At 42.3% G+C, this 18,231-nt stretch overlaps 1 protein-coding gene across 3 annotated transcripts in view; it reads left to right on the top strand.

The window, feature by feature from the left end:
* Window positions 1-18,231, top strand: part of METTL24 (methyltransferase like 24) — a 100,097-nt gene that overhangs the window by 43,744 nt on the left and 38,122 nt on the right. For all 3 annotated transcript variants that reach the window (XM_025444813.3, XM_025444814.3, XM_025444815.3), the window contains one exon: window positions 7,801-8,029. In XM_025444813.3, coding sequence (XP_025300598.1) covers window positions 7,801-8,029 — 229 coding nt within the window. The remainder of the gene's footprint in view (window positions 1-7,800; window positions 8,030-18,231) is intronic.

Here is an 18,231-nt window from a genome sequence, read left to right as displayed (position 1 = left end):
GCTCAGCCGCTTGATTAGAACAGAGGGGAGCCCATCAGCTATGCTTCAAGCTTATAGAATGAATGGGAAGTTTTGACAGTAGACCTTATTTTCTATCATATTAAACATGTATGAAAGTAGGTCATAAAAATAATTTGCATAGTACCACATGCAAATTGGAGATCTCAGCTTGCTCCTATTTTCTTGCTCTGAACTGCCTTTATATTTTACTTATTATTTTACACCCTGGGATAATTTCATTTAAATGAAATTTCATTGAGTTAAATGAAACTGGGAAAGCTATTTGGGGGTTAATCTTTAAAGTTCCTTTTAGGTTTCCTTATACTTCAGAGCCATTAGATAAGATAGTTGCTCTAAGATTTCAGATTACTTCACATAGAAAGGTAGCTTCTTACTTTCATTTAAATGTTCACTATTCAAACTCAACTTTATAAAGAGTACTTAAGAACAGTTGAATTCTGCTGGGAAGAGACATGAATAAATTATAAGAGCCAACGTTTGATTCAAAACCTAAAAATGAAAAAAAAAGAAAGAAAAGAAAAAAACCCCTGAAAATGCTTAATTGAAACCTGGAAACTAAAGGAAATATTTTGGATGGGTTAAAAAAAAAAAAGGATGCTTCGGATTATGGATGTACACATAGGTTGCATTATTATCCGGGGCTAGGGGGCAGGACCAGCATACTCCGCTCTCAGGTGAATTGCTTGCCCAGGGGCAGGTAAACAGCCAGCTGATAACATTTCAGTTGATGCTGAAGGAAGAAAGAGAGCCAGCCCAGAAGTGGTGGTCCTGAAATGAGGCACGAGAACAGGGAATGTGAACTCTGGATTCTCAGCATTCGAGAGCATTGGGGTAATTGCGAGATGGCAGGGAGGGCAGGTGGCAGGTGGGTCTTGGGGTCCCTACCCCAGGCAGTTTGTGCTCTAAGCCCCAGGGCTGTGGCAGCAGCAAGACCATGCCACTACTGTGCCCGGTAGTTCCCAAGCAAACTGAGGATGATGGATAAAGTGGAGGCTCAGGACAATCTTTCTGGAAAGGAGGAAGGGGATCTGAGGACAGAAGGACCAGAAGATAGAAGACCGCATGCCCTGCCTTCTGATCTGGTCCCTGCTTTTCCTCCATCCTAAGAGCTAAAGCAGGACTCACGCCCACCTTATCTCAGAGTCTGGAATATCTTTACCAGGAGTCAAAACTTCTTATTCCACAGTTAATGTAAAAAAGCATCTTTCTGGGCAAGGGCACTCTGTGTGGAGTTCAGTTGAAAATTAAAATCAAATCCTTTTCAACTTTGAAATGGGGTGGTGCTGTGCAGGGAGGTTCTGTTACAGGAACAGGGAAGAGAAGAGAAAGGAGGTGCTGTGGGTTTGGATGATCATGTTGTCTGTCTGAAGGCTGGGGCTGGGCCCCTGGCCTGTGAGGTGGGGGTGAGGGTGAGGGTGGTAGCTAAAGTCAATGGGGAGAAAAGTCACCTATTTTATCCGTCCTGTCAGATATTGTTATTTCAGGGGTAGGAATGGGAGTGGAAGATAACACATAGGTAAATCTTTTTCATCTCTTTTTTAGTTCTCTGGCAGGTGGCCCCATTTGGTTTTCAGGCATAAGTGCTCAGCATAAGACTGAAGAACATTCGATAGATGACGTGTAGTTAGGCAACAACCAGTATGTTACACAGAAAAGCTGGGACTTCTGGGTGCCATGAGCATTTCATGAGGAATGAACAAGCTCCAGAGGGAAACATTTTCAACTGATAGTTGTTTAATTAACACAACAGGAGCTCGTGGGATATATGAATGAGGAATCAGAAAATTATGGACCCAAGGATCCTTTTCAGGAAATGTTAACAACATAAAGTATATATCTGTTTATGTAATGCATGGATCTATCTATGCTTTCTATGTAAAAAGAGGAAGTTTCCTTGGCTCTCAAGAATGGATTTTTGTCCCCTGAGGGGTGATATCACCCTTGTTGAGAATATATGTTTTATTTTTTAAAAAGATTTTATTTATTTATTCATGAAAGACACACACACACACACACACACACACACACAGAGAGAGAGAGAGAGAGAGAGAGAGAGAGAGAGAGAGAGAGAGGCAGAGACACAGGCAGAGGGAGAAGCAGGCTCCATGCAGGGAGCCCGATGTGGGACTTGATCCTCAATCCCAGGATCACACCCTGAGCTGAATGCTTAACCATTGAGCCACCCAGGCGCCCTAAGGATATATGTTTTAGATGGAATCTTAGCAGCTCATGCAATGTTCTTTAACAAAAACTGGTCATTTTAACATGTTTTTTTTTTTTTATCTACTATTCATTTGAAAAACCCATTTCTCCCCCTCTAGCAGTTGCGAGTTTACAGATCTAATCATAATCACCTCAATAATTAGATAACAAATAACCTAATTATCTATTAGATCTCATAATAGATCACCATTTGCCCAGATTCTCTGGGTCCTGCAGGGCTGGAGAATGAGTTACTGAAACTCCTGGGGTTGCAATTGTCTCCCTTCTTCCCACCCTTATGCTTTAGTGGTCATAGTTAGAAACCTTCCCTATATTTGCTTTTATTTTATTTTATTTTTAAACAGCTTTGTTGAGTTATAGTTCACATACCATACAATTCACTCCTCTGAGACAGACACTTGGTTTTTGGTCACTACCGTCAAATTTAGAACATTCTCATCACCCCAAAGAGGAAGTCATATACCCAGTAGCTATCATTCCCAATTTCTCTCTAACACCTTTCCCACTTTTCACCCCTTGTCCTAGGCAACCACTAATTTACTTTCTGCCTCCAGATTTGCCTGTTCTGGACATTTCATATGAATGGAAGCATACAACCTGTGTCCTTTTGTGACTGGCTTTTTTCACTTAGCATATAGGTTCATCCATGTTGTGACATGTATCAGCACTTCATTCCTTTTTATGGCTGAATGACATTCCATTGTATGGATATTCTATAGTTTATTTAGTCACTCATCAGTTGATGGACATTTGGGTTGTTTCCACTTTGGGGCTATTGTGAATAATGTTGCAGTGCACATTCATGTACAGGTTTTTGTGTGGACATAAGTTTTCACTTCTCTCAGGTATATTTTTCCTTTTTCCTTTGGTAAGAGAACTCCTGAGTTTTGCAGGGCACCTAGCACCTCGCTGAAGACTGCATACCCTAGCCTTCCTTGAAGCTGCAAGTGGCCATACGACTAGCTTTGAGCAACGAGATAGGAGTCGATGTGATGTGTGCAACTTGGAATCCATGCCCTAAGAGGAAAGGACATGACCTTCATTCCCCTTTTACTTTTCCTGATGGCTAGGATGCAGATGTGGTGGCAGGAAATGGAGCAACTATCTTAGACCCTGAGATAGAAGCCTTTTGATCTATATTTCTTGCTTCATGGAATAAACATTAAGTAGAGCATTCCTATAAAGTAGAAAATTCCTACAGTGAGTTCTCTTTCCAGTTAACTAAGAACAGAAAATGATTTTCTTCCAGACTAGATACATTTTTTGTTGTTGTAAGCAATAGTTTTGGTTATTTCATTATTTTACTGTAGTTATTTGTTTAGAAATCTTTCTTCACTACTACATGTGAGCTCCAGATCAAGGGTTTAAATTTAATTTATCTCTTTGTCTCTGGTGCCTACTATACTGCCTTAAACATATGAAAGTACTTTTTTTAAAAAAATTATTTATTTGAGAGAGAGAGAGCACATGAGTGGAGGAGGAGGGACAGGGGAGAGGCAGGCTCCCTGCTCAGCAGAGGACCCAAGGTGGGGCTTGATCGCAAGACCCTGAGATCACTACCTGAGCTGAAGGCAGATGCTTAACCGACCGAGCCCCCTCATGTGTCCTTTAAAGCACTTTATAAATATTTGTTTATAGACACAAATAAGATATGAAACATAGCCTGCCCCACCCCATGCCAGACACTGTGCTGTGTATTGTGGGAATTCCAGATCCTACCTAATTTTCTAGTTTTCTCTCATTTGGGGCAGCATTTTGTAGATTTGTCTGTCAGCACTCATTCTGCTCAGCACTTGGGGTCCAGAAATAAGCAAGAAGATTACACTGCAAGTTAACTAACTGAAGTTTAAATAACAACTTGAGGCTAAAAAAAAAAAAAAAAAAAAAAAAAAAAAAAAAAAAAAAAAGAGAAAAGAAAAAAAACTAAGCCAGATTGACACAGTCCTCTTCCTTACAGAGCTTTACTCTAGCAACTATTTCCTAGGTCTTTAAGGTCACAAAGATTCCTTCTAGAAGCCTGTGTCCTGTGTTCATTGGCAGTGAAGTGCAGTGTAAAGAGCACATGCTTTGGAACCACCTGGATTGGATTTGACTCTTGGTTTCACTATTTTGGGACAAGTTCTGCCGCAATTATGAATATTACATCTGCCCTCCTCTTGCCTTTTACACCTACCATAAACTTGGCTGATGTAACCAAGCTTGAAGAAGTACCATTCTGAATAAATGAAAGTGAGAATTATAGACATTGATTCAATGAATGCAGTTTATTACTTTCCAATTTAGTACGCTTACATATTAAGTGTATTTTATTTAGTAAAAGTAACAAATTAACCCCAAAGTTACAAATTTCAGTATCTTTATGTTATTTAGTGTATCATACAAAATCGCTCCTCGCTATTTGATGATGAACTTAAATTTGTATACGTGCTTATGATAGCTGTAATAGAGAACACTTGTACATGTGTAGAGAGTTTCTAGGAAGATACACGAAAAAATGCTAATTGTGATTATCCCTGGGAATTAGTGGCCAAAATTTTTAGTGCTAGAAAGCTTTTACTTTTCATTTTATCTATGTCTTTGAATTCTATGTGTATTGTTATTTTTTCATTATAACAAACTAGTTTAAATTGAAAACATATCAATATATAATAAAGGGCCTTGCTAAGAAATTTAGTTTCAGAAGTGTATGTGCTTAATTTAATCCTTAAAATTTTTTGAAGTCTTGATTAAAATACATGTTTTAGAGTAGAGATTGTTTCCATGAAAACAATATTTAGAAAATTCACAGAGAAAGAAATTATTCAAATTCCTCTACTCTAGAAAGTTTACATACAAATTATATTTAATGAGTACCTTTTTTTTAAAAAAAAGATTTTATTATTTGGCAGAGAGAGAGAGAAAGAGAGAGAGTGAACAAGTGCAAGCAGGGGGAGTGGCAGAAGGAGAGGGAGAAGCAGGCTCTCCATGAAGCAGGGAGCTGGATGTGGGGCTCAATCCCAGGACCCTGGGATCATGACCCAAGCTGAAAGCCTATGCTCAACTGACTGAGCAACCCAGGTGCCCCTAATGAGTACTTTTTTTTTTGACACAGTGTTCTCTTATTAAAGCTACAAAATTGCCATTTTCTTATTTATTTATTTAAATTTTTTTTTAATTTTTATTTTTTTTCAAAACTGCCATTTTCTAATAGATGACCCATAGTGGAACACTGGTTTGCTCATCTAAGTTTCAACATATTCAATTAAGTGAAAAATCCCTTGGGGCAACTGAATTTGGCAACATTCTGATCTATGCAGAAGGAAATCTATCTGCTAAAAAATGCATTGTCATTTTTACTCAACTCTTGGACTAATATTATTTATTTTTTAAAAGATTTTATATATTTATTTCTGAGAGACACACAGAGAGAAAGGCAGAGACATAGGCAGAGGGAGAAATAGGCTCCCTGCAGGGAGCCTGATATGGGATTTGACCCCAGGATCCTGGGATCAAGACTTGAGCCAAAGGCAGAGGCTCAAACACTGAGCCACCCAGGCGTCCTGTCAACTCTTGGATTTATAATTCATGGTAGGCTTATAGGTTAGCTGTTGCTGTGTAACCAGTCACTCTAAAATTCAGTGGCTTAAAACCATTATTTATTCCTGCTTATATGTCTCCCAATCAGCTGGACTTCAGTTGATTGGGGCTGGCCTCACCTGGGAGACTTAACTTCAAGGTGACGTGGCCAAGGACAATTGTTTTTCATAGAAAGCTGGTGGTTTGGCTGGTGTACCTCGGCCTCTCATGACTCATATTGTCCTGAGACCAGCTAACTATCCAGGGTATGTTTTCCTCATGAGGATGATACAAGAGAGTGAATAGAAGTACTTAAAGCGTAGGCTCAGGACTGGCATACTGTCACTGCCTTCCAAAAAGCAAATCACATAGTCAAGCCCAAAAAAAAAAAAAAAAAAAAAAATCAAGGGGCAGGAAAAGACACTCTGCCCATGATGAGCATAGCATGGCAGTAGTAGGGGTGAAGGGGTGAAGAATTGGAGCCAGCAAGTCAACCTGCCACACTGGATTAGATAATGGAAAAATTGGGTGGAAAACTAGGAGACATTACAATGGTCTGGGCTGTGTGGATTCAGTAAGAGATGAAAAATAGGAATAGGATCGCTTGGGTCAAAGGAATGGTAGTGTTCGTGAGAGGAGTGCTAAATCTTCTAGCCAAAAGTGTGGAGAGGATTATAGCTGAGGGACAGCAGAGGGTTGACATGCCACAGATCCAGAAAGGGAACAGGCAATGGAGTAGAAGCAAAGGAGAAAAATAAGGCAAATTAAGAGTATAATAGGAATGTCAAGGTGGGGCAGTCCCGGTGGCTTAGCAGTTTAGTGCAGCCTTCGGCCCAGAGTGTGATCCTGGAGACCTGGGATCGAGTCCCACGTCAGGCTCCCTGCAGGGAGCCTGCTTCTCCCTCTGCCTGTGTCTCTGCCTCTCTCTCTTTTTGTGTCTCTCATGAATAAATAACAAATAAAATATTTTAAAAAAATGTCAAGGTGGAGGATCTCTGTACTGAAGACTTATTTTAGTCAACTAAAGGCGGGTAAATAATTGTTAGCCAATGAGCTTGCATATTTCCAAATTATGAAATATCTGAGATAGTAAAGTCTAAGAGAATGAAACATTTCTGCACTAGGTTCAGGTTTGGTCAATGGATTATAGATACTCTGTGAGGTCTTGGTATCTTAAATCACATCTAATTATTGTATTTTGGGCAAAGAAGCCATAATCACCATTTAAAAAATAATCCTCTTTCATTTAATTTCATGTTTTTCATTCAAATCGATTCTTAAAGTGATGACTATAACTCCATCAAATACGTCTGAGTAATATGACTGAGTAAATTAAAAATGTGTAAGTATATGAACATTCCACATGATATGCTACATACTGGATGCTTAAGTACAAATAATTCATAATTTCTTCCTCCTGTTGACAGTGAATTTAGGTGACGTATTTCTTCTACTTCTTGAGTAGAACCACACACAGTTGCTTTATCTTTAACTGTACGATTTTAAAATAACTTCCATTTCTAAGAAAATACCTATTGTCTTTAGGTCCGGCTGCATGCATCGTGGCCATTAGAATGGAGACAAATTACCACATTAGTAGACTGTACCTCTCCCTAAGGGAACTGATCCTGGCACTTCTATTTTTTGACGTATTCTGAGAAAACCTCTTAAGATTACTGGATAGTCTTGTTTCGTTGCTGCTCTGATTTACATCTTTTTAAAAAATTAATTTGGTATGCCTCTACATGTTGGAACATGTGATTCTCTGGTCTGCATTTAGCAGATAATTTCTCTGCTTGCTTTTCATCCAGAAGCTTTTAGCTATAATGGTTTTTGTGAAAGAAGAAGGTTTATTGAATGTGCACAGTTAGTCATGTGTTAAAACCGGAGAAAGCTCGATAAGAATAAGAAAATTGGCCTTAGAATCGTCATTTTGTCAATCCAACACTTTTGCCTCATTATATTTTTGTTGTTACTGATTTCCATCCTCTTTCTTTATAGGCTAGGGAGTGAGGATACCCAATTTGAGGTTAGCATGGCCAACAGTGGATGTGAAGTACATCGTTTTGATCCTAGTGTTAAGTCGGCTCATATTCTGGAGAGTCAGCGCCTGTGGTATCACCGCTTGTCCATCGACTGGCGGGACCCTCATCCAGCTGTTGCTGCCCAAAAACCGCATAGCAACACCAGAAAGCTGGGAACCATCCTGAATGAATTTGGGCATCACAAGGTGAGATTTTTCATTTGATTTCATAATGAAATAAAGTGAACAAACTCATAAACCTTATAAAATGCAAACCAAGAATTGGATAGTGGAGGATCCGGTTTCAACCTGGCTGATGATCACCCATCCTTATTTATAGAGTCAGCTCTGTAGACATAAAGTTTTGGCAGGGATCGAGATCTTTAAGTTGATTTGTAGATTGTAGTTGCTGTTGAGTAGGGTTTTGGCCAAGACTGGGCAAGGAGCTAAGAAACCCACTTCTGGCCTAGACTCAAGACTCCCATTTTCATTTGGCAATTGATTGAAAATGTTCCGACGGAGCAAACTACTTATGTCAGTCTCCAATACAAAGCCATCAGAGCCAGGTTTCTGTTTGATAAGAGATTGCTCGTGTATCGTGTTTCTCACTGTTGTAACGACTGTTTTGAGTCTCCAGGCTCCTCAAAGACCAGAAAGTCTGTACCTTTGATTACTTGAATCTGTACCACTGACTGGACAGTATGTGTGTTGCAACTGATATAATCATGTCAAAAGATGTCAGATCCCTACAAGTATTTTATTGTGAATGCAGAGCAAAAAGAAACTCAATCTTTGAACCGTGTTCCTTGAAAGCAATTTTTAGTGTAGACCCGAGCCAATTACATGCTGTAGGCAAATACTGGATAATTCTCCCGAGTGTACTTGGCTTGTGTTTGTTTGCCAACCCGTCTTGGGCTTGGCCTGTTTTGCCTTAGCGTTCTCAGCCAGAGATGGCATGTGGTTTAGAACATGCCAGAACGGGTGTTTCTGAAAAACAGTGTACATGGAATTCGATTTTAAACTGGAGTTGGCTGACTGGCCTTTAATAAAAGGGCTTTTCCTCTGCTTTGTTCTTTCTTCTCCTTTTCATCCGACTCCTTCTTCTTCTTTCTTTATTTTTTTAAAAACCCTCCCTTTAATCGGGCAACAGGAGCTTCTTCAAGAACCATTTCGAAGAATTTTCTGCTCTTTTAACATGTGATTAACCGCTGATTTGTATTTTGTGCTGCCATTGACAGTCACGAGCATTTAATAATCAGGAGCCTAAGTGAAACATATGTATAGGATTTTTGGGGTAAAATCACCCAACAGAAACTGAAGTGGGAGCATTCTTCAGTACTTTATTTTTGCCACTTGTGACCTTCAGAGAGCTGTTTTTGTTTGCTTTGTTTTGTTTTGTTTTACAGCTGAAAATGAGAGGCTTCATTCCATAATATGTCAAGTCTTGGTTATTCAGAGAGATAACTATGGATTCTTTGCATCCATTTGGGACTCTCTTGCCCCACCCTACTACTCTGTACACCCTGGCCCTCTCTACCCTCACACTCCAAAGAATAGACATGAGTAGATACTGTTTTTTTTTTCGCTAATATTTTAGCAAAATATTTGGTAAACATGAGGACAAAATAAGGCTTTGAAAAAAATGGCCTGTGGATATAATTTATCCAAGCCACATTTCCTATGGAAAATGTATTTTTAATGACCAGGTATGCATCTGAATTGTGTTTAACTCCATAGGAGCTGCAGTGGGCCAACCTTTATGCTGAAGATGAAGCCTGAAATCTTTTACACGGCTTCTGAGACAGCAGAAATACTTACAGTAGTATCTAAAAAGGATAAATGTTATAAAGGATTTTTTATATTCCTAAATCTATTTATTTTTATTAAAAACATTAATAATGCACCTAAAAATGGTTAAGATGGTAAATATTATGTTATGGGTATTTTACTACAAAAAAAAACACATGAAAATGATTTGGGTATATATTTGCTGCTTGAAAAATTCCTTATTGTTTAAAAGATACTAATAATCTTTCATAGTTTTTGTTTTGTTTTGGAGTTTTTTTTTTTTTTTTTTTTTTTTTTTTTTTTTTGGTGAATGCTTTCAGACAAAACAAAAAAAATGAAACCCATCGGTGAATGATTGCTTCCATTAGGAACATGCCTCTAAAAGCTATGTGGTGCCAGATAAAAGGAAACTTCATTTCTGGCCTGCAGCAAGCAAGGTCTGTTTTCATTTTTCTGCATGTGTACAGATACTGGTAAATAGGATGTGGCTCTGGCAGGGAAAGCAATTAGAAAACACACACACACACACACACACACACACACACACAGTAAAATATGTCTGTGCTTGAGCCTTGCCTTCTTCACTCATTTCTTCTGCTGGCGACTTTAGAAACCAGAGAGCTTTTCACTGTTTTGTTTTCACCTCATGACATTAAACTGTTTCCAATAGTTGGGTGATGGTTTCCCCATTAAGCTGTGGGTTTTTTCCTGCTTCTCTTTATCCATACCTAGATTCCGGCCCCTCAGGCCACAACGAAAAGCAGTACTCTGAGATGGTGAGAGAAGGATGCATGTGGCTTTTTTTTTTTTTTTTAAGATTTTATTTATTTATTCATGAGAATGCACAGAGAGGAGAGAGAGAGAGAGGCAGAGACACAGGCAGAGGGAGAAGCAGGCTCCATGCAGGGAGCCTGACGTGGGACTCGATCCAGGGTCTCCAGGATCACACCCTGGGCTGCAGGCGGCGCTAAACCGCTGAGCCACCAGGGCTGCCCTGCATGTGGCTTTTGAACTGCTTTTAAAACTCTTTGATAATTTTAATTTCAAGCTGTAAGTCGAAAATGTTTCTAGAGCATCAGGTGAGAGCAGCTGCAAAAGCCAAAGCCCAAGAACCAGAAGCCGGCCTGTCAGGGAGTAATATCACCTGGATCGGTAGTAATGATAAGCTGTCTTCTCATTGCTGATGTACTTATTGCTGGAACCATGCATAAGGATTTTTCCAGAATGGAGATGGGACGCCTGGGTGGCTCAGCGGTTGAGTGTCTGCCTTTGACTCAGGGCGTGATGCTGGGGTCCTAGGATCGAGTCCCACATGGGGCTCCCTGCAGGGAGCCTGCTTCTCCCTCTGTCTGTGTCTCTGCCTCTCTCTCTGTCTGTGACTCTCAAGAATAAATAAATCTTAAAAAAAAAAAAAAAAAAAAAAAAAAAGAAAATTTCCAGGATGGGACTAGAAATATCAAGTCTGAAATTTCTGCTCATATTAATCATACATGTGCTTTTTTCCCCCCTAAAATCTTTATTACCTAGAGTATACTAAATGATCCGAGCTGATTCATGAGACGTTATAACTACTTTGAGCCTTAACCGTGCTGTTGATGATAAGAGTAACACGGCTGCCTTAGAGCTTACTGCGGGGAGGTCAGTGATTTAGGTTCGAATCACCCATTCTCTTGTTCGTTTTTGGCACCGGGCAAGTCACTTAGCTGCTCTGGGGCTGGGGGTGATCAGCAGCGTGACAGGGACCATGCTACTACCTACATGGCTTGTTTCTGAGAATTCCATCAGAGGACACAGTGTGATTTAAAAATGATGACCTTGAATTCCAAGAGCTTTCATTAACAATTTCAAGAAGTCTTTACAAAAATTTTTATAGAAAGCATTTTCTTTTTCCTTTCCTTCTTTCTTTGTTTTCAGGGAAACTATGTCTGATTTCCCTGGAAATTGATAACCGCACCTGATTCCACCCAAGAGTCTTTAATGACAGCCTTGTGAGAAACTGAAGGGCAGTTGGTTCTTCGGACAGGGTCGTGGAGGACTGTTCTTGTTTGCTGCCTTGGGGCGCCGAGCAGCTTTGCTGGCCACGGTGGGGGAAGCAAACACGGTGCTGGAGAGAAATTAAATCAGCCGCGGAGGATGAATACAGAGCAGAAGTGGGGCGTGGGGGCTCCGGGGGCGGCGGGCTGCAGGTCACTGGCGGGGTGGCACCTGCTGAGCTCCGGGGGGCGTGGGCTGCAGGTCGTTGACAGGGTGGCCAGGGTGGCACCTGCTGAGCTCCACGGGCGTGGGCTGCAGGTCGCCGGCGGGGTGGCGGGGTGGCGGGGTGGCACCTGCTGAGATCTGGGGGCACAGGCTACAGGTCCCAGACAGGGTGACTGGGGTGGCACCTGCTGAGCTCTGGGAACACGGGCTCCAGGTCCCAGACAGGGTGGCCGGGGTGGCACCAGCTGAGCTCCGGGGGCGCAGGCTGCAGGTCGCCGACGGGGTGGTGGAGTGGTACCTGCTGAGCTCTGGGAACACGGGCTCCAGGTCCCAGACAGGGTGGCCGGGGTGGCACCTGCTGAGCTCCGGGGGGGGGGGGGGCGGAGAGCTGGCTGCAGGTCGCCGACGGGGTGGTGGGGTGGCACCTGCTGAGCTCTGGGGGCACGGGCTGCAGGTCCCAGACAGGGTGGCTGGGGTGGCACCTGCTGAGCTCTGGGAACACGGGCTCCAGGTCCCAGACAGGGTGGCCGGGGTGGCACCAGCTGAGCTCCGGGGGCGTGGGCTGCAGGTCGCCGACGGGGTGGTGGGGTGGCACCTGCTGAGCTCTGGGGGCATGGGCTGCAGTCCCAGACAGGGTGGCCGGGGTGGCACCTGCTGAGCTCCGGGGGGGGCGGGCTGCAGGTCGCCAACAGGGTGGTGGGGTGGCACCTGCTGAGCTCTGGGGGCACGTCCTCTAGGGGGACACAGTGGGGGGGCCCCCCCATGGAGACCGATGGGGCTTTGAAGCGAACCGCGGCGTTTCCCTTTCCTGTGGCTGCTCGCGCTGCGCCCCATCCCCGGGCCTGGAGCGAAGCGCTCCCGGGAAGGATCCGCTCGCTTTGCCGCTGGAAACGGAAAATGGTAGATTCAGGGAGAAAATTTGGCTGCGCCTGTACATTATGTCGCTTTTCATTCCCCGGAATTTTCTTTGCCTTAAATTCTGTTTTGTTTGCTATTAGTTCTGCCCTACTAGGTTTTTGTTTGGTTTTGTTTTTTGATAAATATGTGAAATGTCATTCTAGAATCCTTTGTATTTTTTCTTCCTTTCTTCTCTCCTCCTCCTCCTCTTCCCCTTTTCCTCCTCCTCCTCCTCCTTCTTCCCTTTTTTCTCCTCCTCCTTCTCCTTCTTCCCTTTCTCCTCCTCTTCCTCCTTCCTCCTTCTTCCCTTTCTCCTCCTCCTCCTCCTTCTTCACCTAGTTTTAGTTTATGTCCTTTGTGTTCTCCCTCTTTTCCAGTTTTCTCAGTTTGTGTTTGACATGGGGAGGGCACATCTTCCCTTTAAGTCAACTCTAAACCGATTCACATTTCTTAGACTTATCTGGAGAAATAATACCCATGCACTCATGAGTAAACCAGCTTAGTTATGTTTTCTAACCCATATTAAAAATACCTAACAAAAGATTTTGAAATGCTTGTGTGACACAAATCATATTTCATGCCATTCTTGCTCATATTTAATGTGTATGTGAATCACCTGGGGAGTCTAACTGAAACGCAGATGTTGATTCTGAAGTTCTGGGGTGGCACCCGAGAGTCTGCATTCCCAGCAAGCTCCCTGGCTCTGCTGAGGCTGCTGGTTGGGGAACCATACATTGAGTAGCAAGGCCTGAACCATAGTCTGAGAAACACAGAAGCAGAGGGTATTTACTAGTAATTTGTGTTCCCCCAGAGGCCCAGCACTGGATCCCTTTGTGTTCTGTATTTTATTTGATTTTGCTTTATATCTTATTTTTTTAAATTTATTTCGGTGAGAGGGAAAGAGAAAGTGCAGAGGGGGAGGGGCAGAGGAAGAGGGAGAGAGACTCCCTGTTGAGCCCCAAGCCCAGCACAGGGCTCCAGCCCAGGATGCTCTGATCAGACCCCAGCCCAAAGCCAACAGTTGGACGCTCGGAACCTCAACTGACTGTGCCACCCAGGTGCCGCTGGACCATTTGTGTTCTGATGTCCTCCACCCTCAGCCTGAGTCCCTGCCAAGGGTGGAATGAGGCACAGATGATGTGCTATGCTCCAGATCATTTTTCTACTCCTGTGCCAGCTCGTACCAGATTTCTGTTTCGAACTTGCTGGTTTCTTGGAACAAATTTTTTTTTCCCTCAGGAAGGAAGCTCCTTTGTAAAAATGTCTCCCAGTGGTCTCCCATACCAGTTCAAGGGCCAGACATGCCTGAGTCCTAGATGGCTAATGGTTTACCCTCCAGCCAGATCCCTGCATCTCAGATGTATGTTCCTAAGGAGTATATGGCTTGAGAGCAGGGACTCCGTGGTATGGAATCCCCGCCCAACTACCTAGGGAAGAGCTCAGGAAATATATAAGATACTTGACCTGACTTTCTAGGTCAAGTACCTTCCTAAGTAAAATGTGCAGGGTATTGAAGTTTGAATGCTTTATCTTTTCACACAGCCTACTGCAGAATTAATAAGCAGCAACTAGAGCATCCAAAGGCCTTAACCACTGATGTTCAGAGTATTTGGGTGAAAAACACCATGGAAACAAGATATGCTATGGCAAAAGTGGAAATCCAGGTGATTCTTTTAGGGCCCAGTGCAATCTTCTATTTATACTTGTTTATATTACTTTTTCCAAGAGAAGTATGTATCTTTCTGTGTATTTGAAGGCAACTTCGTCTTGCAGAAATGCTATTTAATCACGACAAGCCTATGTTTCTGTGAAATAAGCCAGTAGCAATTTAGGAGTAATGAGTCAGCTATGCTCCTGAATTGCAATTTGAAATACAAAGACAATTTTATGTCTCCATCAATCCGTAGTGGACCCAAAGGACAAACCATCTTGAGAATGTGGATCTAGAACTTCGGTACTCAACATGTAGGAAATGAGTTTGGGCTTTTTATCCTTTTCATTTATCTGTAATGGTGAGATTTGCTGTGAAGCAAATTTCTGGGGTCTTAGTGATTTTCAAACCATTCAGTATTTAGCCAGCATGTAGATTATGGAGCCTGTTTGAAGAATGAGCTAGGTGCATCTGGATTTAGCGGTGGTTTGTATTTTCTTTGATGCCGTTTCCTCTCGGTTTCCCTTGGGCAGAAGCCATGACTGGTGAGGTTGTGTGCAGGCAGTGTTCTGGAATCCAGAGACCCACTCCCACCTGTACTACAGAATGGCTCTCAGATTTCAGTGTTAGAATTGGGAACACCAGCAAACAAACCAAAAATAACAGCGGAAGCAAAGAATCCCATCACCTAGAAACCTTGATTAAAACGTCGAATCCAGAAGCAACCATAGAGATTCTCACTTAGCTGGTCTGGCCTGAAGCCCAGGAAACTGCATTTTTAACTGACCCACTGAAACTCTAACCCAGGTAATAGGAAGATCACCCTGCGAGGAACCTGAGTGTTCAGAGGACCCTGGTGACTCAGCCTTCCGTTTGCAAATCCCCCATCCCCTGCTGTGCATAAAACCCTTTAAACAAGAAGGGGATTGAGAGCCCGTATGCTACTGCAGCCTCTGTCTCTGTCACTTCACCGAGGTCCTGTGTCCTCTGTGCCTCAGTTTTTCCTGTGGTAAGGCGTGGGATATGAACCCCTACTATTTGGAAGTTCGTGCAGGCAAGTGCACTCATGTTGGTGAAAGAAATGAATGAAGAATTCTTAAGGAGGCCAGAATTATGATGTTACATAAAGCTAAGCGTTTTGATTGATTGTTGCTTCTTTGGGGTTTTCAAAGGCACAAAGAATTATTACAAAAGGGGGAGTTTTCACTTAGGAAATTAGCCTCCAGGGAGCTGGCATTTGTTGTTTTGTTTTTTGTTTTTTCCTTGCTGTGTACCGGGGTGGGTATATTTGTCTGAGGATTTTGCCATTATGACAGAGTTTTGGGGAGGAGAGCCAAATGAATCCTCTGGGGCAGCGGGGCCATGAGCTTCAGGAGCCTGTGAAGGCCTCCCTCTGTGTGACTTCCTCTCCTAATGGAGACTGTGGTTCAGCAGAAGAATGTCATGTTCAGAGCTGCACAGCCCGGTTTCACCGGGTCATGCAACTCTGGCAATTCCTCTATATGTGTTAACAAATGCTTAATGCCTTTTGACAGTAAGAGGCTCCAGAACTTGCTATCATATTAGTGAATCCTCTGAAGGGGTGTACTCCTGAGCCAGTCCTGTGAGGTCACACCCCGGCCAGCCATTCTGCCTTAGGAGCTCAGCCAGGCCGATTCTCTGAGGTGCCAGGCCTGCCCAACCACCCATGAAACAGGCTCCTTGGGGAAAAGGAGCATAGTTTCATTGGGAGGTAAGACCTGATTTCTTTTCCAGCTAGTGAGGAAGGTCTCCTTTGCCACTTTTTTAGTTAAAAAACACAAGGACCTTATAAAAACCTGACGTTCCTAGCATGGAGTGGCATTCAACAGTTTTGCAATTAAAATGATAATGAAACATTTCTTATAAGAACTTCTCTTTAAAATCAGCACGCCATTAGAAGGAATTATGTAAAGCAGCCTCTCTGTTCCAAGTTTTATTTTAAGATTTAATTTATTCCAGATTCTGCAGGAAAAAACCATCCATGTGACAAGCCTGCTAACAGATGTCAATTTAGTTTTATAGCACATGCCTGCACTTCAGAGTCAGAAAATGGAGATTATTCATTTTGCCTGCTGTTTATTACACGACACAGCTTCATAACACTACGCCCTGGAGGATCGCTGATTAATAACTTATGGGCAAGCAACTTATCACCTGCTTTCGTGTTCTGCAGAGTTGATTGCAAGCTTTATTTCACATTACTCTTTTGGATTAGAAGAGGTGCTGGGAAGAGCAAAGGTGACAAAAAAATGGATTTTTCTCTTTTAATTTCATCTAGGTCAGAAGACAGATTATACTGTGGTAAAGAGAAATAACAGGAAAAATAAGAATTATTTAACCAGAAAGAACCACATCTCTATTAAAATTTTTTTGTGTGATATTGGTGGATAAGACAAAGTAGTTCTATATGGTAAATATATCAGAATCAACCATAACAAGAACTTCTCCCTTCTTCATATTCACAGGGTCCATTTCTCTATGTTCAAATGGTATAGTAACTATTGGTTTATGTGTTACTCTTCTGTTTGGATTCCCATCTGTCTGTCCAGTCCATCCATCCATCCATTCTTCCATTCATCTATCCATTCGATAAATATTTGTTAAGTATCTTCCATATGCAAAGACCTGTGCTTAAATCATGAAGCTACAGGGGGAAAAGTCTCTTTCTTATTAAGATTTTATTTATTAATTTGAGAGAGGGAGTGCGTGTGCATGCAAACAGTCGGGGGCAGGGCAGAGGGCAAGGGAAAAGGAAAGGGAGAGGAGAGAATCTCAAGCAGACTCTGTGCTCAGAGTGGAACACTATGCGGGGCTGGATCCCATGACCATGAGATCATGATCTGAGCTGAAACCTAGAGTCATCTGTTTAACTCACTGAGCCACCCAGGTGCCCCAAGTCTTTTTTTAAATTAGGACTTTTTAAAAAAATGTGGTAAAATATACATAAAACTTACCATCTTAACTTTTTTTTTTTTTGGTGGATAAATGCAAGTTTAATGATCCATTGTTCTTCACACAGATGGCTACAGAGATTTTATAATCCCAGGATATACAACCATGCAACACTGACCAATCAGCCAGTTCTAAAATAAACTTGGCTTCTTACAACTATCCTGTAAACACTGCAGCTCTTCCTCCATCCAACGTGACCCTCATCTCCCATGAAAATTTGTTATAGGGGAACCAGAAACAAAAGCTTTGTGGCCAAAAGTAAAAACCAAAAGAAAAATAGTAATTTGGTGGTTAGTTGGTGAAAGCAGGCTATCTGGTGCCCTTCACTGTGCTGCTTTGCTCTTCTTACTCTTGCTTGGTTAGTCCCTCTTCTTCAGCCCATCCGTGTTAGCTCTCAATAGGTCTGAGTAAGCCATATGAAACTTGTTCACTTCTTTGGAGCTCACCGTCAATAGCTCTTAACAGACACTTGTTGTCTGAGGGCTCAAAGCCCTCTACAGAACCTTTTGTTGGAATGGGTTGAGTTTGACTATCATACTTCCTTAAGGTGGTGAACCCACTGCCTAACAATGGGCACTTCGGGAAGAGTCTGGTCAGGTCTTTAACACACCTAACCCACTGGACATCATAGCTTAGCCCAGCCTACCTTCAATGTGCTCGGAGCACTTAATTAACCTACAGTTGGGCAAAATCATGTAGCACAAAGCCTATTTTATTATAAAGTGTTGAGTATGGCATGTAATTTATTGACTACCGTACTGAAAATGAAAGACAGAGTAGTTATATGGGTGCAGAATGGTTGTAAGCGAATGGACGGTTGTCCATTGTGATCATGTGGCTGACTGGGAGCTGGACAGAGGATCACTAGCCCGGGGAAAAGATCAAAATTATAATATGAAGT

This window comes from Canis lupus, chromosome 12 (assembly GCF_003254725.2).
Source record: "Canis lupus dingo isolate Sandy chromosome 12, ASM325472v2, whole genome shotgun sequence".
Lineage (NCBI taxonomy): Eukaryota > Metazoa > Chordata > Mammalia > Carnivora > Canidae > Canis > Canis lupus.
Note: the sequence above shows the minus strand (reverse complement) of the source record. Positions and strands in the feature narration are given on the sequence as shown.